The sequence below is a fragment of the Ornithorhynchus anatinus genome, chromosome 11, assembly GCF_004115215.2.
Source record: "Ornithorhynchus anatinus isolate Pmale09 chromosome 11, mOrnAna1.pri.v4, whole genome shotgun sequence".
Classification (NCBI taxonomy): Eukaryota; Metazoa; Chordata; class Mammalia; order Monotremata; family Ornithorhynchidae; genus Ornithorhynchus; species Ornithorhynchus anatinus.
Genome location: NC_041738.1, coordinates 15,725,862 through 15,751,154, shown reverse-complemented (window position 1 = coordinate 15,751,154; position 25,293 = coordinate 15,725,862). Strand labels below are relative to the sequence as shown.

The following is a 25,293-nucleotide window of genomic DNA, read 5'->3' as shown; positions in this document are numbered from 1 at the left end:
CACTACCTGTCTGCTCTATGACCTTGGGTGAGTCATTTAACTTCTCTGGGCCTCAGTTAACCCATCTGTACAATTGGGATTAATATTGTGAGCCCCAAGTGGGACATGGATTGTGTCCAACCCTATTATCTTGTATCTATCCCAGTGCTATATACGTGTCTGGCACATAGTAAGCACTTAACGGGTACCTTTTTTTAAAAAAGAGGTTCTGGGAGCAGGCAGAACCCCACACGGTAGCCTCCAGGCCTCCTCACTTTCCCTCCAACCCAATGGGCAGCGTGGTTTTGTGAATAGACCGGGGCCTGGGTTCTAATCCCACCTCCCCCGCATGTCTCCTGTGTGAACTTGAGCAAGTCGCTTCACTTCCCTGGGCCTCGTTACCTCATCTGGAAATGGGGATTAAGACTCTGAGCCCCAAGTGGGACATGAACTGGGTTTCAACCTGGTTAACTTGTATCTAGCCCAGCGCTTAGAACAGTGCTGGGCCCCAAGTAAGTGCTTAACAAGTATCGTAATTATCAATACTATTGAAAGAAGTGCGTTCTCACCATCTCACCCAGGGGAGGGAGGGGAAAAGGCCTTGGCAGTCTCATTTCTGGCCAGGGGTTGCCCGCGGGCCTGGCCGCTCCCAGGCAGCCAGAACGGAGCACTGTTCTAAGCGCTGGGGGTAGATGCGAGAAGCAGCGTGGCTCAGTGTGGAAAGAACCAGAGGTTTTTCTGATTACCTTGTATCTACCCCAGCGCTTAGAACAGCGCTTGGCATATAGTCAGCGCTTAACAGATACCAACATTATTATTATCATGCAAGGTTATCAGGGTGTCCCACGTAGGGCTCACAGCCTTCATCCCCATTTTACCGATGAGGGAACTGAGGCCCAGAGAAGTGAAGTGACTTGCCCAAAGTCACGCAGCAGACAAGTGGCGGAGCCAGAATTAGAAGTCATGTCCCCTGACTCCCGTGCTCCTTCCACTAGGCCACGCTGCTTCTTTAGACAAAGTCCCTGTCCCACATGGGGCTCACAGTCTAAAGGAGAGGGAGAACAGGGATTGAATCTCTATTCTGGATCACTGAGGCCCAGAGAAGTGACTTGCCCAAGGTCACAAAGCGGTCGCAGAGGCGGGATTAGAACCCAGTTCCCCTGCCTCCCGGGCCTGTGCAGGGAGGTTCAGGGACTTATCCAAGGCCTGCGGGCGGAGCTGGGACTAGAACCCAGGTCTCTCGTCTCCCAGAGTGTCCTGACCAGAATCCGGAGAAAGTTGCCCCTGCGCGTTGCGCCTTCTGCCCCTGGCACACGTCGGCGCGGTCCCACTCTGCCTGAGGTCTGCCGCGGGCGTGGGTGGGTGCCGCGGGTCACCCTCAACCGCAGGATTTCCAAGTGGGGGCAGGAAGGGAGTGGCGGGAGCGGGGAGCCCTTAGCTCAGTGGTAAGAGACCCCCTCGTCCTGAGGATCGGCTCTCCCCGTCCTCGCCAAAGGCCGCTGTCCTCCACGCCCTCGAGGCCCATCCCGCCAGGGCGGGCCGACCCCTAGGAGCTCTGGGCCAGGGGTGCCACGCTGGCGACTGTGCCCGCTGACAGCGGTGCAGGAGTTGGCCTAGCGCCCGCAGTCTCCTCACAGGGACCCCACAGGCGGGCGCCCACCGGGAAGACGTCCCTAACTTTGGTTTTCTTCTCTCCCGGCCCGATCCAGCCTGGAACTGATCAGAGAGCCGGTGTCCACCAAGTGCGACCACATCTTCTGCAAGTAAGCGTGTCCCCATTTCGCCCTGCCCACCCCCCTCCTCCTCGCCCCTCCCCCCCGGAGTGCTGGCGCCTTTGTTCACACCTCTGCTGTGTTCAGAGGGGGAAAAAAATGGCAGTGCTCCCAGAGCTGCTAACAAAGCTGCTGTTACGAGGACTGCCCCCTCCCCGGCCGCCCGCCCGCCCGCCCCACCGCACAGAGACACCACTCTCTTGGGTGCTCAGTACGTACTAGCCATTGCTTGGCCCAGGGAACAAGCAGGAGACTGTCCCCCTGGGGCCACCGGGCGAGGGTTAGGTCTCTTCCCTTCCCCAAGGGAAGAAAACTGCAGAGTTTTCTTCTCCTCTTCTTGCAGGTTTTGCATCTTGAAGCTTCTCCGCAAGAAGAAGGGCCCTTCCCAGTGCCCTTTATGCAAACATGACGTAACCAGGAGGTACGCGGGTTCTGGGAGGAGGGGGTTGCGGGAAGGAGCCGCTGGAGGAACTGCAAGTTCCTCGGCGATGGCGCGGTCAGCCTGCCTGGCTTCGCAACAGGCAGTGCAGACTTGCTCATCTCACTGCAGCTGGGAATTACTTTCTGGCGTTTCCGGGGAGATGGGCAGCGGGAGGGGAGGACCTCCGGAGGGATTGTCCGGAGGCGGCCGGAATGACTCGCAGCCCAGCTGCTCCTTGGAAAGGGAAGCCGCTCTGATGGCGGTTGGGTTGGGCTGGGACAGGCCACTCCACCTCCATCCCGGCCTGACCGCCTGCCCACGGCCTGTGGTAGGGGTCCCGCTCTGAGAGGGCCCAGTGGCCCCCGAGGCCGGGGCAGGGAGAGCGGCAGGGGCGGCCGAGAGAGTCCCCACCCCGGCGCTCAAAGCAGAGGGCCTCCCCACCCTTCCCCGCCTCCGCCGGGCAACAGTGGGGGATGATTCCTTTCGAGCGGAAGTCCTCCGTGAAGTGCTCCATCTGTTGGGTCCGCCGTCGAACCAGCTGTGGGATTGAACGGGCGCCCTCTGTCACTCCCGCCTCCCATCCCCTCCTTTCACCACAAACACATCGTCCCTTCAGAGGTTTCGTTTCACCGCCCACCCCCGGAGAAGACTCCCAAGCTTCTTCCCCGTCCCCCGCCCCGGCCAACGGTCTCTTTGCAGGAGTCTCCAGGAGAGCCCCAGGTTCCAACAACTGGTGGAAGGCCTGCGGCACACCATCCGTGCCTTCGAACGCGACACGGGCATCCGGTGTGAGTGCTCCCGGGGGGGGCTGCTGGGGGAGACGCCGTGCCCGTGGGCACCACCACTCCAGGACTGATGGTTCCCTCCCAGGCCTTTGCAGCCAGGCTGCTGGCTTCGTCAGCTTCTCCCCCGTTGCCTTCCCAGTAGAGGACTGCATCTGCAATACTGGGCTCGCTGAGGACCGGGGGAGCAGTCGACTGGCTGCGGCAGGAGGGAGGCTCTAAGCCCCTGCCCTGCTCCCCCTTCCTGGGTCCCGCCTCCAATTGACCCGGCAGAAAAGGCAGGGAGATGGCAGGAGTCACGGGGGATGCAAGAAGCGGTCAATGGGGGTCCACCAGAGGGATATCTAGCTTCTAGGGCTTGGGTGCAGGTGGCCCCTACCCTGGCAGATCGCACTGCCCCAGCAATGCTAGCCAACAAATTGGCCCACCCAGGCAGCACCAATGGGCTTTTCCTGACTTTGTTACCCTGCAGTTTCTAGCAGCCAGGAGTCGAGCGGCAGTCCCCCTTCTAAGCACGCAAAGGAAGACCTGGCCACCGTTCAGACTTCGGGTTACGGGAACAGAGCCCAGAGGGACCAAGCCAACGGCCAAGGAGGTCCAGCTACGGTGAGACTCCTTCCCCTCCCTTCCTGGTGCCCTCCCCGGCTGGCCTCAGGGGCTTCCGAGCAAAGTCGTCTTCCTCCTGGGCACCGGGTCCTTGCCCTACGAGGCCCTGCAGGGCTGGGCCTTTAGGTGCCCGGACAAGGCGGGTCTGAGCCAATCCTGTGCAGCGTGAGTTGGGGGGTCAGAGGGAGTTGAGGGCCTGCCTGCATCAAGGCTTGATTTTTCTGAAGTTTCAAAGGAAAACGTTGGCAGATATTTCAGTGTGAATTGAAAATGTTTGCAGAAGTGGAGCATCCTGGTTCGTCTCCCCGGCCCCAGGGTCAAACCCGAGGGTGCCAGCCTCGAAGGGCCTTACGGGGCCCCACCACCCCCAGCCCGAGGCTGCTTCTGGGGTCACCGCCAGGGATGCCAACCCAGGCTGGTCTTTGGGGAGGACCGCCAGGCTATGCCCAGCCCACGTCTCCTATGCTAAGGCCGTTTTGGGGGGTGGACTCTGAGCAGCCATGTACAGAGAAGCGGGCAAGAGCCGGTCTCACTCGTCTAGGTAGGCCACGGGCCACCAGTCGGATCAGTATCTGGGTGGCCCTCGGCACTCCCAGCCTCTGGGAACACTTCGCCAGTCCCTTGGGCTTGTTTTCCAGTTTCACTGACCTCCACTGAAGCTGGACCGGGCAGACACCGGCTCACCTTAAAGCTGCCCCGCGCTCACCATGAGCGGCCCGTCCCGGCCTCCCCGCAGCGCCCCGTTATCCGTTCACAGGGGCTCGGTATCGGCACGCTGGGCCCTGGACTGCGTTGCCGGAACGCCCTGCCCACTGGGTCAGGAAAGCCCCCAGAGCTTGACTTCCCTGCCTTGGCAGAGAGGGGCACCCACAGCTCCAGGTGGAGAACTCTCCACGACCGTAACTGAAGCGCCGAGATGGGTCTCTCCGTGGTATTTGTGGAGTATCCTGGAGGGAAGGTGAGAAGTTCAGTTTAGGACATACTGAGCTTGAGGTGCTGAGGTGCATCATCAGCGGTACTTACCGAGCGCTTGCTATGTGCTGAGCCCTGTATTAAGCGCTCGGGGGAGAACGTTACGACCGAGTTGGCAGATAGGTTCCCTACGCACAACTAGCTTACAGTCTAGAGGGAGCTGAGTGCCCCAGAGGCCAGAGGAGATGCAAGCTGGCAGAACGGGAGAGGCATCAGGGGTAGTGAGAAGGCAGCTGCAGCTGGAAAAAACTCCCCAGGGGAGGGTGCAGATTGATAAAGGAAGGGAATCCAGGCAGGACCTTGAGTGTCCCCCGAAGTTTGAGGATGGGGAGACAGCAAAAGCTGGTGAAAGAGAAACTGGGCTAATGGAACCCAGGTTGGTTTTCCGGGAATGAGGGGCGGTCCACAGCGTCTGAGGCGGCAGAAGGATCGAGGAGGATTAGGATGGAGTAGCGTCCGTTAGCTTCGGCACAAGGGAGATCACCGGTGACCTTGGAGGGATCGTAAAGGGTCAAGGAAGTCGACACAGGAGGAAAAGGGGAGGCAGTGAGCGTTTACCCCGCGTGGAGGAGTTTGGCCAGGAATGGGCAGAGGGAGATGGGGTGATAGGTGAATGGGGGCAGTGGGGTGCAGAGAAGGGTTTTTCTAATACAGGGGAGATGAGCATGTTTGAAGAGCCATCAGAGAAGGAGGAATTGACTCTGGGGGTCAGGGAAAGAAGTAGAGTGGGCGCTTGGGATTTTAGCAGGTGAGAAGGGGTAGGGTTGAGGCACCGGGAGAAGCGTTGGGATTTGAGAAGAGGCGGGACAGGAAGATTTGTTATTGACACAATCACTCCCCCTTGCTTTCCTTTTCCTTCTGCTCTCAGTGGCCAGTGGGGAGCTCGGACTGAGCATGTGCCCAGGTGGGGATCGGAATGTGCACAAAGAGGAGACGGGGCAGGCAGCGCTGGGAAGAGTGGGAGGCAGTCCTAATTCTTCCCACCTGTTTCCTCATTAATGAGCTCTCCTCTCCCTCCACCCTGCCCCCAGGAGCACCGGGTCCCTAACAAGCCTCTGCCCCTGCCGTGTCTCTGCCCCTTCCTCCTGGTCTTTCCTGGAGTATTCCCCACCCGTGAGGGGCAGGGGCAGGAGCAAAGTTTCAGTTACTCTACTGGCCTTCCTCAGTCCCTCAGTGTCAAATGTATTTCCCCGGACACCTTTTGCGCCGAGATGTCTGTTGGGTTCCGGGGTCCGTGCTTCTCTCTGCCGGGCCAGCGCGGGACGGAGTAAAGAGTTGGGGCCTCCTGTTCTCTGTAGATGACGCGTTGCCTCTGCTCGTTGACAGGAAGCCAGCGTAGGGGCCCCCCGAAGTTCAGAGAGGAGGAAGCAACCTCGGCCTGCCCGGGACCAGAACGTTGTCTGCATCGAGCACGGTGAGACCCTCCCCGCCCCGCTCTGCTGGGTTGGAGTCCTGATGTGGGGGGAGACCTCTGACAGACCTGACTCTCCCCCGACTTATTGAAGGCCCATCTCCTCCAAGAGGCCTTCCCTGAGTTCACCTTCCTTTCACCTTCTTCCACCTCCTGTTGCGTCACCCTGACTTGCTCCCTTTATGCCTCTCCCCTCCCAGCCCCAAAGTACTTATTTACATATTTGTCATTTATTTATTTATACTGACTGTCGCCCCCCCCCCCCACCCCACTGTAAGCTCACGGTGGGCGGGGAATGTGTCTGTTTATTGTTAAACTGTACTCTCCCAAGCGTTTAGCCCAGTGCTGTGCACACAGCACTCAATAAATACAACTGACTGACTAGATTTATTGAGCCCTTACTATGTGCAGAGCATTGTACTGAGGGCTTGGGAAAACTCAATACAACAGAGTTATTAGCCACATTTAAATATAAATTAATATAAATATAAAGAAACACCCCACCGATCTGCAGGAGGCGGGGCTGGGAGAGGGCGTCCGAGAGGGAAACTGAAGCTTACAGAGCTCCGCTAGCCTCTTGGCCTGCCCAAGGAGTCTTCTTCCCTGCCTTTACGGGTTCCAGTGGGAAATGGAAGAAGCTGGAGGGTCTGTTTCTTCTCCAGAAACTGCTCTGAGGCCCAGATCCCCAGAGGAGATGGTGGGTGGGGGGAAACGACAAACCAGTAGGTGTGATTGATTGGCTGACTGAGTGCCTACTCTGTGCAGAGCACTGTTCTAGGTACTGGAGGGAAAAGAATAAGACCGTGCAAATGGGAGCCTTGTTCTTTCCCCATCGTAGGCATTTTCATTTATTCAGTTGTATTTATTGAGCGCTTACTATGTGCAGAACACTGTACTAAGTGCTTGGAAGAGTACAATACAACCCTAAACAGACACGTTCCCTGCCCACAGCGAGCGTGCAGTCTATAGGCGGGGAGACAGACATCAATATAAATAAATCACAGATATGTACGTAAGCGCTGTGGGGCCGGGATCGGGGGAAGAGCAAAGGGAGCCAGTCAGAGCGACACGGAAGGGAGTGGGAGAAGAGGAAAGGCGGGGGCTTAGTCTGAGAAGGCCTCTTGGAGGCCTTTTGTGAGGGCCATTTCAGCTGCCCCCTCGGGTGGACGAAGGGGTCGGAGCCAAGAGGTCCAAGGGAGAGGGCGGGGTTGGGGCAGATGATCCGGGAGAGTGTGGCAGGGGGTCAGTTCCTCTCGGCTCCACCTGCCTGTCTGACCCGGGGGGCCTGCCCGGGCCGGTGGCTCTCCTGGCTTCGTCAGGGCAGGCCAAATGTGGCTCGGGCCTGCCCCAGAACTGCCAGTCCACAGAGTGGGAGGGGCTGGGGACGGTCGCCAGTTAGGGGCCCTGGACAAGTTGCTTGGAAAAGTACAATGACTAGAAGACAGGATCTTCGTCCTCAGGGAACGAAGCGTGAAAGACAGTTAAATTCCAGATTGGGGGAGTATTAGAGTGTAGAACGTAAGGGCTCCGGGGATTGTGGAAGCAATCAGTAGTATTTATTGAACAATGACTGTGTGCAGAGCACTGTACGAAGCGCCTGAGAGAATAATAATAATTGTGGTATTTAAGTGCTTACTCTGTGCCAGGCACTGGGGTGGCTACAAGTAAATCAGGTTGGACACGATCCCTGTCCCACAGAGGGTTCCCGGTCTTAATCCCCATTTTACAGATGAGGTCACTGAGGCCCAGAGAAGTTAAGTGATGTGCCCGAGGTCCCGCAGCCGATGAGTGGCGGAGCCGGGATTAGAACCCACGACCCTCTGACCCCCCAGGCCCGTGCTCTGTCCGCTGCACCGTACTCTATTGTATTGAGTTGGTAGATGTGGTCCCTGCCCACAGAGAGCTTGCAGACTAAATAGGGAGATGGACATTAGACTCTCCCATTTCTTCTAGGTATAAGGATACGTGCATAAGTGCCGTGGGTGTGATTCCACACGTACAGGCTAGGCAGAAGGGATGGTCAATCGGGGAAACGGGGGCTTAGTCAAGGAAGGCCTCTCGGAGGAGGTGGGATTTGAGAGAGGAAGAGGGGGCTGGTAGGGGATGGGAGAGTGAGGAGACGGAGGAAAGGGAAGGGAGTGGTGGGGGAGAGGAGGAGAAGGAGTGTAAGAGGCAGAGCTGTAATAATAAAGTGATACTTGTTAAGGTCTTAATACACCCAAAGGGCTAGGGTAAGTTACGAGATAATTGGGTTGGACGCAGGGCCCGTCCCTCACGACCCTCACGGTCTAAGGGTTGGGTGGGAAACGAGTGTTTAATCCCCATTTTACAGATGAGGAATCCGAGGGCCCGAGAAATCAACTTACTTGTCCACAGCAGGCAAGTGACAGAGCTGGATTTAAAGCCCAGGTCTATTAACTCCCCGGACCGCGCTCTTCCCGCTAAGCTCTGCCACTTCTCAAGTTCTCAGGAAGCTCCGAAGGGCCGATATAGGGTCGGCGGAGTGATGAGAGGTGCCTCGGGGAACGCCTCGGGGTGGAGGCGGGATCCCGGGGCCTGGGGCCGCCGTCATTCCAAGCCCGTGGAGCGGGGGTCGGTGGCATCCCGGCATCTGCGTGTCGCCCCCGGTGCCACGGGGTCGGGGCAGAAGAGAGCTTGACCCGTTGGGAGTGAAAACTTGAAAACCGAACGCCTAACGTGCCAGTCGACGGCGTTTGCCCTGGCCCTCGGCACGGCCCGGGTAGCCCCGGCGAGGCGGGGACTCATCCGTCCTACTGAGGCCCGGGGAGGCTCAGCGACTCTCCCCAGCCCGCCCCGAGAGTCAGGAGAAGAGCAGGGACTGCAGCCCGGAGCCTCTGGCTCCGAGGGAGGGAGGAGGCCGGAGGCCGGGCGTCCAAACGCGATGAGCGTGTTGAGCGGGTTCTGGTAGCGCCCTCAGATGCTGCCTTCCCCTCCCCCAGCTGCCAAGGTAATAATAATAATAATGTTGGTATTTGTTAAGCGCTTACTATGTGCAGAGCAGTGTTCTAAGCGCTGGGGTAGATACAGGGTAATCAGGTTGTCCCACGTGAGGCTCACGGTTAATCCCCATTTTACAGATGAGGTAACTGAGGCACAGAAGTTAAGTGACTCGCCCACAGTCACACAGCTGACAAGTGGCAGAGCTGGGATTCGAACCCATGACCTCTGACTCCCAAGCCCGTGCTCTTTCCACTGAGCCACGCTGCTTCTCTAGGCCTCGTGTCCGGGCACCGCCCCGGCCCTGACCGCGTAGCATCCAGCGCAAAAGGCTTTTTGTGGAAACACCCCCTGACCCACTCGCTTTCTGGCTTTCGCTCTTTGCAGCCGGCGCGGAGCAGCCCGAGGGGCAAGTGGCGGGGATCGAAGCCCAGCCGTCTGGCCACGAGGGTTCGAACTCCGCAGGAGAACAAGGGGCCGAGGGGCGCCCGGCTGAGATCCCGGAGAGTCCCGTTCCAGATAGGCCCGGACGCCGGGCCACTCGCTCCAGCTCCGTCCTGCCCGGGGGCCTCAGCCCTCTCCCCGGCGCCGTCTGCCGGACCGGGGCCAAGGTGGGCCCAGATGCTGGGCGCGGGCAGAGCCGCCGGAGCAGAGAGGAGAGAGGCAGGAGGAAGCAGAGAGGTGGCCCGGACCCGGCGGAGGAGGCGGAGGAGGAGGCCGGCCTCCCGGGGAGTTCCGGCCATCAGACCGACGGCCCTGCCTCTGGGAAGAGGCTGAAGCAGAGCGTCCACAAGGTGAGCGAGTGGCTCTGCGGAGCCGTGGAGCCAGCGGAGCCGGACGCCGGGTCCCCGCGCCTGAGCGATAAAGAGTCCGACGCTTCCGAGGAACCGGACGTGGAGGCGGTAGCCCTGGGTTCCAGACCCCCGGAGAGCAGCATCGAGGACCGGGTGTTTGGAAAAACCTATCGGAGAAGGGCACCCCCGAGAGAGGGCGCCGCCTCCGCCCGGGCCCGGCCCCGCCGGAGAGCCGCATTCTTGGGCCTGCGACCCAGGGATTTTATGAAGACGAGAGCTGCCTCTGCCAGCTGCCGGCAGGGCGGAGGCCCCGTTTCCGGGAGGGCCCGGGACCAGCCCGGCAGCGGGGGCACGGCAGACTCCCGGGAGGAGGCGGAAGCCAGAGGCCGCGGGGCCGAAGCTGAGCTTGAGACCGGCCCCCCGGGCCGAGGGACAACCCCAGGGAAGAAGAGCGAGGCCCGGCAGTCCCGCGGGGGCAAGCCGAGACGTGGGGCCCCCGCCGAGGCCGCCCGGGCCCTGGAGCTGGGTGTGGCCGGCGCCCCCGAATGGCCCGAGCTCCGGATCGATAGTTACCCCAGCAGCGAGGAGCGACTGGGAGCCCGGAGGGGCCGGGAGCGGCTCCCGAGCGAGGAAGTGACCGGCGGCACTCGGCCGCGGGGGACCCTAGGGCGAGCCCACCCGGCCTCCCCGGGTGGAGACGGTTCAGCTGGGGCTGCTCCCGACGTGGACCTCGCCCCGCCCAAGGGGTTTGCTGGCCCCGGCCTCCACAACCCAGCCCCGGAGGAGGGGTTGGCCGCCACCCCTAGAGGTAAAGAGAACTCCCAGGGTGGGGTGCCGTCGGGAGAGACCCCCAGCGACTCAGCGGTCCCCGACACAGACCACGAGACACCGGAGAGCGGCACGCTGCGGCCCGGCTCTGGGATAGGCCCGCATCCACTCGGGAGTACCTGGGCCTCAGCCACATCCAGCCTCTTGACCGGTCCTACCGCCGGAGACTCCAGACCCGGCCCGGCCAGTCCGCTCACGGCCGGCAGAACCTTGGGGGCCAGAGCCAGCATGGAGGACAGCGAACTGGATTCTCAGTACCTGAGGAGTCTACTCCGGCCCGCCACCCGCCGCTCTTTCGCTCTGCATTCCAGCCCAGGGAAGGGGCGGGCCACGGCCTCACCGGCTGCCGGAGCTCCCGGGAGCCTCCAGTCTCCCGCGAGGGCCACCGAGAAGTCGGAGGGTGAAGGAGAGACGGCCGGAGGCTGGAACACCAGGCCCGGGCCCACCGGACCGAGTCCTCGAGGGGTAGGCGGCCCTCCCGGGATAGATGGGGACCGGGTCCCCGGGGAGTCCACGCCCCCACCCCAGGAGCCGGCCCTCTCTGCGGAGAGCCAGGGCATCCCCGGGATGTCCACCCCGAGCAGGGGATCGCCCTTGGTCAGCCCCCTGTCCAGCCCCCGGCCGGCCCAAGGGGCCCGGGCCTCTCCGGCTGGGTCGGAGACCCCCAACGACTGGTTGGGAGGGGACGTGGAGACGAGGGAACGGGCCGGCTTTCCGGAAAATGACGCCAAAGAGATATCAGCGGTCTTCGGGCGCTCCAACGGGACCTCGGGTCCTGGGCGGGGCCCGCGGAGACAAGCCCTGAAGCTTGCGTCTTCGGAAGAGGACTCGTCCAGCGAGGATGACGAGCTGCCCTGCTTCCAGGATCTGCTCCTCGGGCGGGCGGTCAGCACTCCGGCCCGGCCCGCGGGGACCGCGGCCCCGAGGGACGGCAGCAGCCACAGGGCCGTCCGCCCGGCCACGCCGCCCAGCCGGACCTCCCTGGAGCCGGAGCTCAGCCAGGAGTCGGAGGGCTCGGAGAGCCTGTTTTCCTCTGGCTCGTTGAACTGTGAGGGTTCAGCACCCAGAGCCGGGGGCCCGGGTAGCCAGCGGAGCCCCTGGGCTGACCGGACCGAGGGGGAAGCGGACGCCGGCCCCGGGGGACGAAGCCGTGGCGATCGGGAGGCAGACCCAAACTCAGGTAAAAGGAACTGGGTTTGTGCCACCCCACCCCGCTGCAGGCGTGTGTGTTTGTGCGTATATGTGTACGCACCTCTTGGGAGGGCAGGGGTGTTGGGGAGGATCTGGGAAACTGATGGATTGCGGTTGGAGGGCTGGTCATCTGGGGCCCCAGTGCGTCCTTCCATCCTCTCCGAAGAGAGTGAATCCGGATCTGCGGGACTGGTCTTGAGCGGGGCACCGTACCAGTCACCAAGTGGGGTCAGAGCGTCCAAATAGGTGTTTGGGGAACAGACGAGAGATCAGAGCCAGTTCCTAGGGTGACTAGACGCAAGCCGAAGAGCAATCAAGTAGTTAGATGAGATCCGGGAGGAGCCGAGGGAGTGGCGTGACTGGAAAGGATCAGGATCAGGATGGATCAGGGAAGGTCCCCTGGAAGAGGTGGCATTTTAGCAAGCTGTGGAGGGGGCGAGGGAGCTTCCCAGGTTGGGGAGCGCACCCGCCTCCGGTGCCATTCAGCCTGTCCCGGGAAATCCCTGCCCCCGTTGCTGGGTGTGGTGCCCCTGTTCTGGAAGAGCTGGGCCCCCTTGGGGGGCTCCAGCCATTAGAGGCCCAGAGCTGCAGGGCCAGCGCTCCGACCCCGGGGCCCCGGCCGCGGCTCCCACAAAACTTGCTCCTGTGTTGTCCCAGGTGAAGCTTCCGAGTCGGCAAGCGAGGCCAGCCAGCCTGAAGACTCCTCGGCGCTGTCCACACAGTGCGACATCCTGACCACTCAGGTGGGGGCAGAGAAGACCTCACTGTGGGCCCGGGGTTTCGGCCTCCCTCTGCCCAAAGCTCCGACTGTAAGCTCCCCGGGGGCACGAACTCTGTCAATGGATTCTTGCCAGAGCTTCATATAATGCTCTGCCCTCATAACGAGGTGCTCTAGATATACTGAGTGATTGTTGAGACATAGCTTTTATATCTCCTCTCCCCTCCCTGTCCTCTCTCCTCTCTCCTTTCCCCTCGATACTCCACTATTTAAGGGATTTCCAGTTGGAAGATGGCTGCAGCCTCTGAGACAAATTGGGGAAGGGGAGGGAGGGATTCCGGTCGTGAGGTGACAGCTGGCCTCATATTACCACCATGGCCACTGAGATCCCCAGCACGGCACGTCCGAGCCAGAGCCCCATCCGTCCAGCCACCTGTGTTGGCGGGGGGAGACGCTGGGGGTATGGCTACTTGGTGCCGGCCCAGACCCACTCTGCCCCCGTGCCCTCCTGAGGCGGCCGGGAACACCGAGCAAGAGCGTGTCTGTCTCTTTTTCACCGGCCAGTGGGGCAGGCCGGGCCTGGAGCCGAGGGGTGGTGTAGAGCCCAGGTCTGAGTTGGGGAAAGGCCCAGGGCCATGGCAGTTGGTCTAGCCTGCCTCTGATGGGTCCCCAGCTGAGGGTTCAGGAGCGGATCGTGGGATCGAGTGAGTGAGCGCGCCTGGTGTCCCGCCTGCGGGACCCGCCTTTAGCTCCGGCCATCCCGCCCAACAGCCCTTCCCTTATCTCCAGCTCTGCCTGGTAGGGAGCCGGAGTCCCATGACGCAGGGCAGAAGGTAGAGGGGCTGAGCGGTGGGCTTGCCTGGGATTCTGGCTTTCGCCAGGCTTCTGCCGGCTTGGTCCTCCCCGGGACAGGACTCAGCTGTGCAGAGACGTTTGACGACACCCCCCACACCTTCCTCCCCACTCTTAGGGGCCTCTGGGGCTGCCGGGGATGGGGAGGGCGTCCAGGCGACTGAGCTCGGCACTTACCACCGTGGCAAAATGGCCGGGGCCGCCTGCTGGTGCAGGCTGTGCCAGGAGGTTGAACTGCGGGGATTGGGTTCGGGCCCTGCGGCCTGGGGCCGGAACACGTCGTACCTCTGTGATGCTTTTTGGCTCGGTGTCCTCGTCGCCGAGTGCCATCCCCCGACCGGCGCCCACCCCGCGCCCTCCCTGTCATTGCAGCAGAGAGACGCTATGCAAGACAACCTGAAGAAGCTGCAGCAGGAAATGGCCGCTCTGGAGGCCGTGCTGGAGGGGCACGAGAGCCCAGCCGCCTCCGCCCCTGCCTTCTCCTGGCCAGAGTCCGGTCCGCAGCAGCACCGACCCGGAGAAGGTGAGCGTGTTTCCCAGCTTGGTCCCCGCCCAGAGGCCGCTGGCCGCTGGGAGTCGTTTTGCCCTACCCGCTCGTCCGCTCTTTGGAGCGACCGATAGTGGGAGGGGGAGACAAAGTACGCTCCTGCTTTCTGGGCCCCGGGACGGCTCCTGCTCGAACCTGAGTCCCAGAAAGGAAGTTGCCCACGGCCTGTGAACGGTGGGTGGGATTGGAGCTCCAAGGGTTTGTGGCCTGGGGGTCAGAGGAGCCCGGGGGAGGAGCACAGGGTTGGGATGTGGGAGTCCTGGCCCTGCCCTGGGCCTGTGTGTGATCGCAGGCAAGTGACTGTCCTGTCTGGCCCAGTCTCCTCAGCAGTAAGATGGCGAACCTCGAGCTGGTATGGCAATGATTTGGGGATGGATAGACTGGGGCAGGGCGGGGGATCAGTGGGAGGAGCACAGAGGGACCCGGGTGGAGGAGGGGAGTGCCAGTTCCCCTCTGGACCCCCACCAGCCGTCGACCCCCCCCAGAAAGCAGGAGAGGGCCCAGTCAGCCTCGCATCACACTTTTCTTGCCCCCGCCCCAGTTTGAGCCCCTCAGGCCCTGTTGCAGCCGTACGGGAGCCGGGCCTCCACCGGGTCTTTCCAGAACCAGGTCGGCTAGTTGTGTAATAATTTCATTTCCGGCTCCCTCCCCCATCGCGCCCTCCGAGGGCTCTGCCGGGACGGGCCATCCGTGGCCCTGGGTGCCGGGTTGCCATGGCACCCAGCCGGCTCCCCGGGTGAGTTTTCGAGCAGCGGTTCGCGCATCTCCTTCCGCTGGGAGCTCCGGCGGTAGCCAGAACGGCCATCCTCCCGCCCGCGACGCAGAGCTTCCCCAGGGACCTAGGGGGAGATTGTGCTGTACCAGGGAGAGAGAGAGGGAGGGCACCAGAGTCTGCCTCCCTCTGGCTCACCCCTCCGGGCTCTGAGACGCTGGAGCTCTGCAGAGCAGCCCTTCCCCGCGGGTGGGCGGACTCTGTCCTCCAAACTCTCCCCCTTCTCTGGTAGCCAGCTTGGATTAGAGAGCGGACCGCCACGGGACTCGGGCACCGCCGGAGAGCGGACTCTGCCTTTTTCCTCTGTCCCGCTCAGCAGCCCCGGGAGATAGTTTCGCCCCTGGCTCCCCTCCACCTGACTCCCCTCACCCGGATTTCTCCTGCACGCGCGGGCACAGCCCGCTCTGGCCGAGGCCCTTGGTGACCGGTTGGGGTATTCGTATGCTAAATGTGCCCGGGATGCTCTGGGCTCTTCCGGCCCTGCTGGATAATTCTGCTTTGTGTGGGCTCTGGGGGACGTTTCCTAGTCCCAGATAAATGTGCCGCCCCACAATGGGGGAGAATAAATTAGTTTCAGAAGCCCCCAGCTGCAGGGAAAGCCTGTTCTCGGCGTCGGCGGAGCCTGCTTCGTTCCCAAAACGGAGCCAGGAGGCTCTGGGCAGCACGAGGGTCTGCCCGGCAATCAGTCAGTGAATACCCTACCTCCTGCCCGGACTGGCGGACCCCTCCTCGGTTCCAGCCACGGCCCGGCCGGCGCACGGAGGCTAGAGCTCCGATCCCCGCCGATTTCCAGAGGGTGGAAGTTGCGCCGGTGGGCCGGAGCGGGCCTCTCCGATTCTTTCATCGATCAGATCCCCAGCTGCGTAGGCGCCCGGGAGGGAGAAGATCTTCCCGGCTGTTGGGGCCGTTTTGAGCCCACAGTGGGGCGACTCACCCTTTCCCTTCTCCTCCTCTCTCTGCTGCGTCTGCTGTGTTCTTCCCAAGGATTAATTAGTTTGGGGGTTTATTAAGTCCTGTCTCTATGCCGGTTGCTGGGCTGGAGACATAATCCATGTCCCTCATGGGTCTCCCCTTCAATGAGAGCAGAAATCCCCATTTTAAAGTGTTGGGGGGGTGCAGGAAACTGAGGACCAGGAGGGGGGCGGGGGGGGGCAAGGGGGCAGGCACCCCAGGCAGCTTGCGTGGTTCCCGCAGGCCTGCCCTGTCCTTCCCTCCTCCAGAAAGGACCCTCGAACCCAGACGGAACCCGACACAGCCCTCCACCGACACAGACCCCGGCCCCAGGGGAAACGGGGATCCGGACCCTCCGGCCTCGGCTTCGTCCCGCCGCAGCCCACGGGGGGTCCCCGGGAGCCGGCCTGCCGCGGGCTGCTCGACCCAAGAGCGACCCGGAGTTTCGGAGAGGAGCCAGGAAGCGCCGAGACCCAGTGGCGGGAGAATGGCCCTTGTGGCATCAGGGCTGACACAGCCAGAGCTGGTGAGTGAGCTTGGAGCTGGGAGGGAGGAGAGGCTCCCCCCGCTTTACCCGAGGGAATCCGCAAACAGGGAATTCCTGAAGCGATCCCTTATGGTTTCTCACCACGGGAGAGCAGGAGAGCACAGTTCAGGACTGGTGCCGATGAGGCGCTTTTCCTGTGGGAGGAGGAAATAAGCAGTCGGGAGTGGGGGGCTTCCCCCCCTCCGCCCACCCCGGCCACGTGGCATCATCCTCCTTTCCTCCACCTGAAGTCCGGGGCAGCGGGATTGCCCGACCCCGGCAAGAGCCGTGCCAGGCCGAACGGGTCTCCTCAAACCCCTCCCTACCCCCAAGCGTGCCCAGCAGAACCCTGGCATCCTTTGTGCCGGAGCCCGGTCTCTACTTGCGAGCAGCCGCGGGACTGGTCTCTGAGGGTGGAATGGGGTTAATAATAATAATAATAATAATAATCGTTAAGAGCTCTGTGGCTTAACACTACTCCAGGTGCTGGGATAGCTACAAAGTAATCAGATCGGATACAGTCCCAGAAGCAGCCGGCTTAGTGGATAGAGCCCGGGAGGCAGAAGGACCTGGGTTCTAATCCCAGCTCTGCCTCGTGTCTGTTGTGTGACCTCGGCAAGTCACTTCACTTCTCTGTGCCTCAGTTATGTCATCTACAAAATGGGGATAAGAAGGTGAGCCCCATGTGGGACCAACCAGATTAACTTGTATCTACCCAGGTGCTTAGTACGGAGCTCGGCACATAATGGTACTTGTTAAGCGCTCGCTGTTGTTATTATTAGGGAGAGGAAACAGGTATTGGATCCCCACTTTAAAGATAAGGAAACTGAGGCACAGAGAAGTGAAGTGACTGGCCCAAGGTCACACAGCAGACAAGTGGTAGAGCTGGGATTAGAAGCCAGGTTCCCTGACTCCCAGGCTCATGGTCCTTCCACTACTTCATGCTGCTTCTCCATATCCAACCTTGGCTTCACAGACACTGTCCTTCCCATATCTCTCTAGCCGCTCACTCCCAGTCTCATTCGTGGGCTCTTCCTCTGCCTCCCACCCCCTAACTGTGGGAGTCCCTCAAGGCTTATTTCTGGGTCCTCTTCTACTCTCCATCTACACCCACTCCCTTGGAGAACTCATTCGCTCCCGTGGCTTCAACTACCGTCTCCATCCAGATGATTTCCAAGCCTGCGTATCTCTCGTCCTGATCTCTCGCCTTCTCTGCAGTCTCTTGCTTCCTCCTGCCTTCGGGGATCTCTATTTGGATGTCTCGACGACACCTCGAACTTAACATGTCCCAAAGGGAACTCTTTATCTTCCCTGTCCTCCCCCTGCCTTTCTCGGGACTGTAGACGGCACCGACCTGAGTGACGAGCCCGTGACCTGGGCCGTTACCTTCGACTCATCTCTCGCGTTCAACCCGCGTATTCAGTAGATCGCCGAGTCCCATCTGTTCAATGTTCACAATATCGCTAAAATCCACCTTTTCCTCTCCGTCCAACCTGCTACACGTTAATCCAAGCACTTATCATATCCCGCCTGGATTACTGCATCAGCTTCCATGCTGACCTCCCAGCCTCCTAGCTCTCTCCAGTCCATACTTCACTCTGCTGCCTGGATTAGTTTCTACAGCAATGTTCAGTCCACGTTTCCCCACTCCTCAAGAACCTCCATTAGTTGTCGCATCAGACAGAAACTCTTTATCACCAATCACTTTGGCCCCTCCTACCTTAACTCACTGCTTTCCTACTACAATCCAGCCCACACACTTAGCTCTTCTAATTCCGACCTGATCGCTGCACCTCCATCATGTCTGTCTTTCTCTGACCTCGCACCTACGTCCTGACTGTGGCCTGGAACGCCCTCCCTCTTCATATCTGACAAACTATCACTCTCCCCACCTTCAAAGCCTTATTGAAGGCACACCTCCTCCAGGAGGCCTTCCCTGACTCAGCCCTTATTTCCTCTTCTCCAACTCCCTTCTCTGTTGGCTGTGCAAGGGATTTATTCCCTCCTCCCTCAGTCCCACCACAATTACGTACAAATAGGTTATATATTTATATTAATGTGCATCTCCCCTTCCAGACTGCAAGGTGGTTGTGGTCAGGGAAAGTGTCTACCAACTGTTGTTATTGTAGTATCCTAAATGCTTAGTACAGTGCTCTGCACATAAATGCACGATTGAGTCCTCTCTGCCGAGGCCCCTGGTAGGGTCCCTGCTAAAAATCAGAATGAAAGCGTTTGGGGAAACATTTTCTGAAAGGTGGGAGGGAGGGAGAGAGAGGTGAGGACTGCGTACTGAGCAAGGTTGATACTTGTGGGAGACAAATCGCTAGAGAAGCAATATCGGAGCCACTGGCCGGAGCTGTCTTCCCATGCCAAGTCTTGTCCAACGGCTAAAGTGGCCGCACAGGTGGGGCAGAGAAGGCTGAGTTAAAGGTGGTGGGAGGTCCATGCCGGGTCACTGGGGAGAGTCAGGGATGGAGAGGGGAAAGTTTGTGGTGTTAGGTCGTCCATGCTGGATCACCGGGGACAATCAGGGGTATTGCATGGGCCATGCTGGATTACTGGGAAGACACAGGGATGTTGGATGGTGCTGGGTCACCGAGGGAAAAGTAAGGGATGGCGAGGGGAGAATATTCATTCAATTGTATTTACTATGTGCAGAGCACTGTACTAAGCACTTTGGAGAGTACAGTTCAATAATAACATTTATTATAAATATATATATATATACACATTTCTGCCCACAGTGGGTTTACAGTCTGGGGGCGAGACAGACATTAATATAAATGACTGACTGAATCACAAATGTGTACATGAGTGCTGTGGCACTGGGAGGGAGGAAGAACGAAGGGACCAAGTCAGGGTGAAGCAGAAGGGAGTGAGAGAAGAGGAAAGGAGGGCTTAGTCAGGGAAGGCCTCTTGGAGGAGCTGTGCCTCAAATAAGGCTCTGAAAGTGGGGAGAGTAATCGTCTTTGTCAGATTTGAAGAGGGAGGGTGATCCAGGCCAAAGGGGTCGGTGGCAAGACGAGATCCAGGCAGAGTGAGAAGGTTAGCGTTAAAGCAGCGTTAAAGCAACTAAAAAGTGTGCAGATTGGGTTATAGTAGGAGAGTAGCGAGGTGAGGTAGGGGGCAAGATGAGTCAGTGCTTTAAAACCAATGGTGAGGAGTTTTCGTTTGACGCAGAAGTGGATGGGGAACCACTGGAGTTGATGAGGGGTGGCCTGAAGACTTCTGAAGGAAAATAATCCGGGCAGCAGAGGGAAATATGGACTGGAGTCAGGAGAGACAGGACGCTGGGAGGTCAGCAAGGAGGCTGATGCGGTAATCCAGGCGGGATAGGATAGGATTAGTGAGAATAGGGGAAGTCGACTAGTCCATCCTTAAACAGAGTCCTCGACGGACAGGCCGGGCTGGGCCGAAACTGAGCCAGAGGGTGTCCCACAGGCAAGTCGTGGTGTGAATGGTGTGGGGGGGCGCCGGCCAGAACTCCCGTCCCGTTCCCTTTGGAGCTCACTCAATATAACCTGGTGTCTCACTCACTTTCAGGTGCTGGTGCAGAAGTTTGCCAGAAAAACCCAGAGTATTCTGTCCAGTCAGTTCACTGCAGGGACAACGCACGTTGTCATGAAAACAGGTATGGCGGTGCTGCTGCTGGCCCGGTCAAGCACGGCTGGGGACCTGAAAGTCTCCGCTCGGCCGAGGGGCACACCCTCCGTGGGAGGGGGGATCCCCCAGGGCTCCAGCCGGGATGAGGCCTTCCATTCTTCCTGCTACTGATCGGATGTTCCCCAGTGTCTCCCTCCATCTTGTCGAGCTCACCCGGGGACTCTGCGGTTGCAATTTGGGGCTGTCTTGCTGGAAAGACTGCGAAAGCCAGACCCAGGCTTTCCTGCCCAGGTGAATCAGCCAGGGACAGAGCCCCTCGTACAAACTCCTTTAAATCTCACCTCCTCCAACGATCCTTTCCTGATTAACTCCCGACACCCGAATAGTCACCTCTAGCCCTGCATGTTTGTTTGTATCCAACCTCGGCGTGCGTGTGTGTGTATTTTCAAGTGTCATGAGTGCCCACTTCATAGAGGCCATAGCCCCTCTGGGATCGGCATCGTGGCATGGGGGCAATATCACTAGCTTTGCCCCCGGAATTCTTTAGGCAGGAAGGGTAGTATGGTTAGATTTGGAAAAGATGGCGGTTCCACGTCCTGCCCTCGCCGGCTGGGGTCCTGGGGGTCCTGGCTAGGGTCCTGGTTGGGGTCCTTGGGGATGCCGAGTGCAAATGAGGGCTGTGCTGAGGCTGGGCTCTCCATCAGGAACTCTGGATGCGGGCTAGACTTGAATAGGGGACGGAGTGGCAGGAACATCGTGGCTGCTGGGCCGCCCGGCTGGTGTGACCGCCATCCACTAGGAGTGAGGCGAACGGGCAGATCCCTCTGGGGTGGAGGCGAGGGAGCTGCTCACTTCCCCATCCTCCCCCACCACTGCCCCCAAGGCCAGGTGAGGACCAGAGAGGAGCCCACCGGGCTGGAGAGCTCCTCCAGTCCTCCCTCCAATTCACTCCACAGAAACCGCCCTCTCAAAGGTCACAGATGATTTCCTTCTTGCCAAATCCAGTGGCCTCTACTCCATCCTAATCTCCTCGACCTGTCAGCTGCCTTTACTGTGGATCACCCCCTTCTCCTGAAAACGTTATCCAACCTTGGCTTCGCTGACTCTGTCCTCTCCCGGGCCTCTTCTTATCTCTCAGGCCGTTCATTCTCAGTCTCCTTCGCGGGTTCCTCTGCCTCCCACCCCCTAACTGTGGGAGCCCCTAAAGGTTCATTTCCGGGTCCCCTTCTATTCTCCATCTACACCCACTCAATTGGAGAACTCATTCGCTCCTGTGGCTTCAACTACCACCTCTATGCGGATGATACTCAGATCTCCATCTCCAGGCCTGATCTCTCTCCCTCTCTGCAGTCTCACATTTCTTCCTGCCTTCAGGGCATCTCTACTTGGACGTCCCGCTGACGCCTCAAGCTTAACATGTCAGAACTCCTTATCTTCCCTCCCGAACCCCGTCCTCCCCCGACTTTCCCATCACTGGAGACGGCACCACCATCCTTCCTGTCTCCCAAGCCCGTTACCTTGGTGTTATCCTTGACTCCTCTCTCTCATTCAACCCGCATATTTCAATCCATCACTAAATCCTGTCCCCTCCTTCACAGCGTCGCGAAAATCCATCCTTTCCTCTCCATCCAAAGTGCTGCCACGTTAATACGTTCACTCATCCGATCCCTCCTGGATTACTGCGTTAGTCTCCTTGCTGAGCTACCAGCCTCTGTCTCTCCCCACTCCAGTCCATACGTCACTCTGCTGCCCGGATCATTTTTCTTCAGAAAAGTTCAGGACACGTTTCCCCGCTCCTCAAAAAAACCCAGTGGTTGCCCATCCACCGCCACATCAAACAAAAACTCTTCACCATTGGCTTTAAAGCACTCAATCATCTTGCCCCCTCCTACCTCACCTCGCTACTCTTTTCCTACAACCCAGGCTGCACACTTCACTCCTCTAGTACTAACCGTCCCACTGTGCCTCGATGTTGCCTGTTTTGCCGGCGACCCGTAGCCCACGTCCTGCCTCTGGCCTGGAACACCCTCCTTCCTCCAATCTGACGGACAAACGCTCTCCCCTGCCTCAACGCCTTATTGAAGGCACATCTCCTCCAAGAGGCCTTCCCAGACTAAGCCTCACTTTTCCTCATCTCCCACTCCCTTTTGCCTCGCCCTGACTTGCTCCCTTTGCTCTTCCATCCCTCCCAGCCCCAAAGCACTTATGTACCTATCTGTGATTTTATTTATTTGCATCGATGTCTGTCTCCCCGACTCTAAACTGTGAGCTTGTTGTGGGTGGGGAATGTCGTTGCTTATTATTGTATTGTACTCTCCCAAGTGCTCAGTCCAGTGCTCGGCACACAGTAAGAGCTCAATCAATATGACTGAATGAATGAAGGGCAAGAGATAGAGAAGGCAGCGGAACGGGAGTTGAGGAGGGAATTAAGCAACTGAAACAAATGCCAAGGGCAGTGGGCCTGCGAGTCAGTAAGGATGGAAAAATAATGTTGTCGGGCAGAGGATAGGGCAGAGTTACAGCAGGCTAAGATGAACTTGAGGAGGGTGAGGTCGGCCTGCTATCTGGGTTTCCTCCAGCAGCACTCGATGGCTCGCGCACAGGAGCAAAGCAAGTGGTCTGTGGAGACGATCCAGGGCTGTGGGTTAATGGTACAGGATCGAGAAAGGGATAGGGGAGCCAGTGAGTTGAATTCAGTAGAGAGGGGAGTGTTGAGGGCGTCAATTTGGTCATCGAGGGGTGGTAGTTTGGGTGTGGGGACTAAACGGGGCACGATGACTCGAGAAGATTGGATGGGGTCAAAAGATTGGAGGAGCAGAAGAGATTTGTGGGGAGGATTTTCTTGCCACACTCTCAAAGTGTTAGTTGAGGGTAGGGAAAGTGTGTCTTGCTTCTAGTGTACTTTCCCAAGTGTTTAGTAAAGTGCAGTTTCATATTTCCTCTGCTTCTACTACTATGATTACTGAGCCTGTACTGGATAAAGAGCACTGTTCTAACTGCCTGAACCTCCTGTGTGACCTTAGGTAGATCACTTACCTTCTCCGTGCCTCCATTTCCTCATCTTTAAAATGGGGATTCTGTTCTCCCTCTCCCTTAGACTGTGAGCCTCATTCATTCATTCAGTTGCGTTTATTGAGCGCTTACTGTGTGCAGAGCACTGTACTAAGCGCTTGGAAAGCCCAATTCGGCAACAGATAGAGACAATCCCTACCCAACAACGGGCTCACAGTCTAGAAGGGGGAGAAGGACAACAAAACTAGTAGATAGGCGTCACTTTGGCCAGGGATTGTGTCTGACCTCATGATCTCTTATCTACGCCAGTGCTTAGCACAGTGTGTGGCCCACAGTGAGCGCTTAACAGATACCATGATTATTATTTAGCATTAAAAAATGCAGTCCCTGCCCTCGAGGAGCTTAACGTCTAAGGGGAGAGACGGGAAGCCGTAAATAATTCACAGATAGTGGAAGAAGGGAGAGAAGAAGGAAATGAAAACTGATAAGGAAGGGTGAAAGGCTAAATCAGTAACCTCCATGGATTCATGCCTCCGATCTCTCGCTGAGGTGACCTGGGTTGTATTCCCGGGGAGCGCGGGCTGGGGTCGGAACATTGCCGGCAAAGGCTTCTGACTGAAGACCCATCTGTGGTATTTGGGGAAGTGGGCAGGCCCAGCAGGAATCCTGAAAAATAGCCATCTGACCTCTGCGGCAGAGATCCCCGCGGTTACCAAGGCTTCGGCCTGACGGTCATGGCGCCGAGTTGGCTTCTGCCATAGCTGGGTCCTACGTGAAAGAAATCTGGGCGAGCCCTTTGCAGTGTGCTGCGCCACTTCCCACCTCCTCGCTCAGTTCTTCCCTCAGCCCCAGCAGGAACACGACTGGCAGGGCCAGGAGATTGAGAGCGGCTCCGGCCAAACCGCTAGCCCTGGAAATAATTCTCCCGCGTGGATTCTGGGCCCTAAAGCCGAGGCCAATCCGTCACTCTCGATTCTAGGCCGGAGGCTCCCTCGGGTCAGCGTCGGCAAAAGGGCTGAGCAGAGGCGCAAACATCCACAGGTGCCAAGGCGTCTCTGTGCCCAGCGACACGGGATGTTGGGAATGAATTAGGGAAGACAGGCTGGAGGAGGTGGGCTTTTTGGAAGGCTTTGTCAACGTGGGAGTGTGACGAGGTTTGGATTTTTGTGTGAGGGATGAGGTTCCAGGCTCGGGACAGCGTGAGGGAAGGGATGGCAGGAAAGTCGAAAGTGAGGTGCAGGTGGTGGGTGGGCTTGGGAGGAACGAAGAGAGCCGAAATATAAGATGGCGGGGAGCCGGTGACTGTCTGAAGCTGGTGGTCGGTTCGGGGCAGGGGAGGGTCTCCCTTGGGGGCAAGGTGGGGCCCATTCGGGGAACGGTCGGCTCCAGTTCGGGGCTCTGGGCCCCAAGAGGAGTGGGGAAAGGAGTCATGGAGACCCCAGCTCACCCCTAAACCCCTTCTCTCAATCAATCGGTAAATCAGCGGTATTTATTCAGCACTTAAGGTGTGCAGAGCCCTGCACTGAGCGCTTGGGAGAGAATTATCCATGAGCCGAAGTCCGTCCGACACATCTCTAGAAAGGGAAGAAACGAAAACATCCCCTAATGAGACAGGACTTAGTTCAGTCGGGCTCTCCTCTCCCGGAAAGCAACTGCTCTTTCCACGATTTGCTCCCTTCTTCAAAAGGCCCTTTGAAATGCGGGGAAATAATCAATGGATGCTTTTGCTCGGCCTCTGGCCGCAGGGTTCCTTCCTCCCCCGCCCAGACTCCACAGCTGGTGGGTCCATGGTGGCGGTGGGAGGAACAGTGATGCTGGTCTCATTTTACTTCATCCGCTAGGGGTGGGACCAAGGCCTAGCAGCTGTAGCGTAGGAAGGTTATATCCTGAGTGTCCCTTGGTTGCAATCGATATGCTAAATGTACTTCAGCACATATCTTCATACTCATTTCCCCCTCCTGTAACTTCTTTTCGTGTCTGTTTTCCCCGTAGTCTGTACACTCCTTGCCGATAAGGGATCGTGCCTAATTACTCTGTTGTACTCGGCCAAGCAAGTACAGTGCTCTGCACACAGAAAGAGTTCAATGATTGAGCGTGGACTGCGGTAATAGCAGTTTACTAAGCATTTGGGAGAGTACTGTAGAATTGGCAGATTCGATCCGTGCCTTTATAGTCTAGAAGGGGAGACTAAAAAAGCCTAAATCCTAAAAAAACAACCTTCCATGGCTCCCTCCATTTATCGCCCCATCTCCCTCCTACCATTTCTCTCCAAACTCCCTGAGTGAGTCGTCTACCCCTGCTGCCTCAAGTTGCGCTCCTCCTATTCTCTCCTCGACCTCCAATCTGGCTTCCATGCCATTCACTCCACAGAAATTGCCCTCTGAAAGGTCATAAATGATCTCCTTGCCAAATCCAACAGCCTCTATTCCATCCTAATCTTCCTTGACCTCTCAGCTGCCTTCGGTATTGTGCACCACCCTCTTCTCTTGGAAACGTTATCCAAACTCGGCTTCACTGACACTGTCTTCTCCTGGTTCTCCTCCTGTCTGTCTGGCCGCTCGTTCTCAGTATCTTTCATGGACTCCTCCTCTGCCTCCC

The 25,293-nt window shown here is 58.7% G+C and overlaps 1 protein-coding gene across 2 annotated transcripts in view; it reads left to right on the top strand.

Moving 5' to 3' along the window:
* The window catches only part of BRCA1 (BRCA1 DNA repair associated), a 37,446-nt gene that overhangs the window by 4,718 nt on the left and 7,435 nt on the right, over positions 1-25,293 (top strand). For both annotated transcript variants that reach the window (XM_029074682.1, XM_029074683.1), the window contains exons 3-12: positions 1,689-1,742; positions 2,095-2,172; positions 2,872-2,960; positions 3,427-3,560; positions 5,859-5,946; positions 9,289-11,703; positions 12,372-12,457; positions 13,657-13,807; positions 15,824-16,080; positions 19,624-19,711. In XM_029074682.1, the coding sequence (XP_028930515.1) occupies positions 1,689-1,742; positions 2,095-2,172; positions 2,872-2,960; positions 3,427-3,560; positions 5,859-5,946; positions 9,289-11,703; positions 12,372-12,457; positions 13,657-13,807; positions 15,824-16,080; positions 19,624-19,711 (3,440 nt within the window). The remainder of the gene's footprint in view (positions 1-1,688; positions 1,743-2,094; positions 2,173-2,871; positions 2,961-3,426; positions 3,561-5,858; positions 5,947-9,288; positions 11,704-12,371; positions 12,458-13,656; positions 13,808-15,823; positions 16,081-19,623; positions 19,712-25,293) is intronic.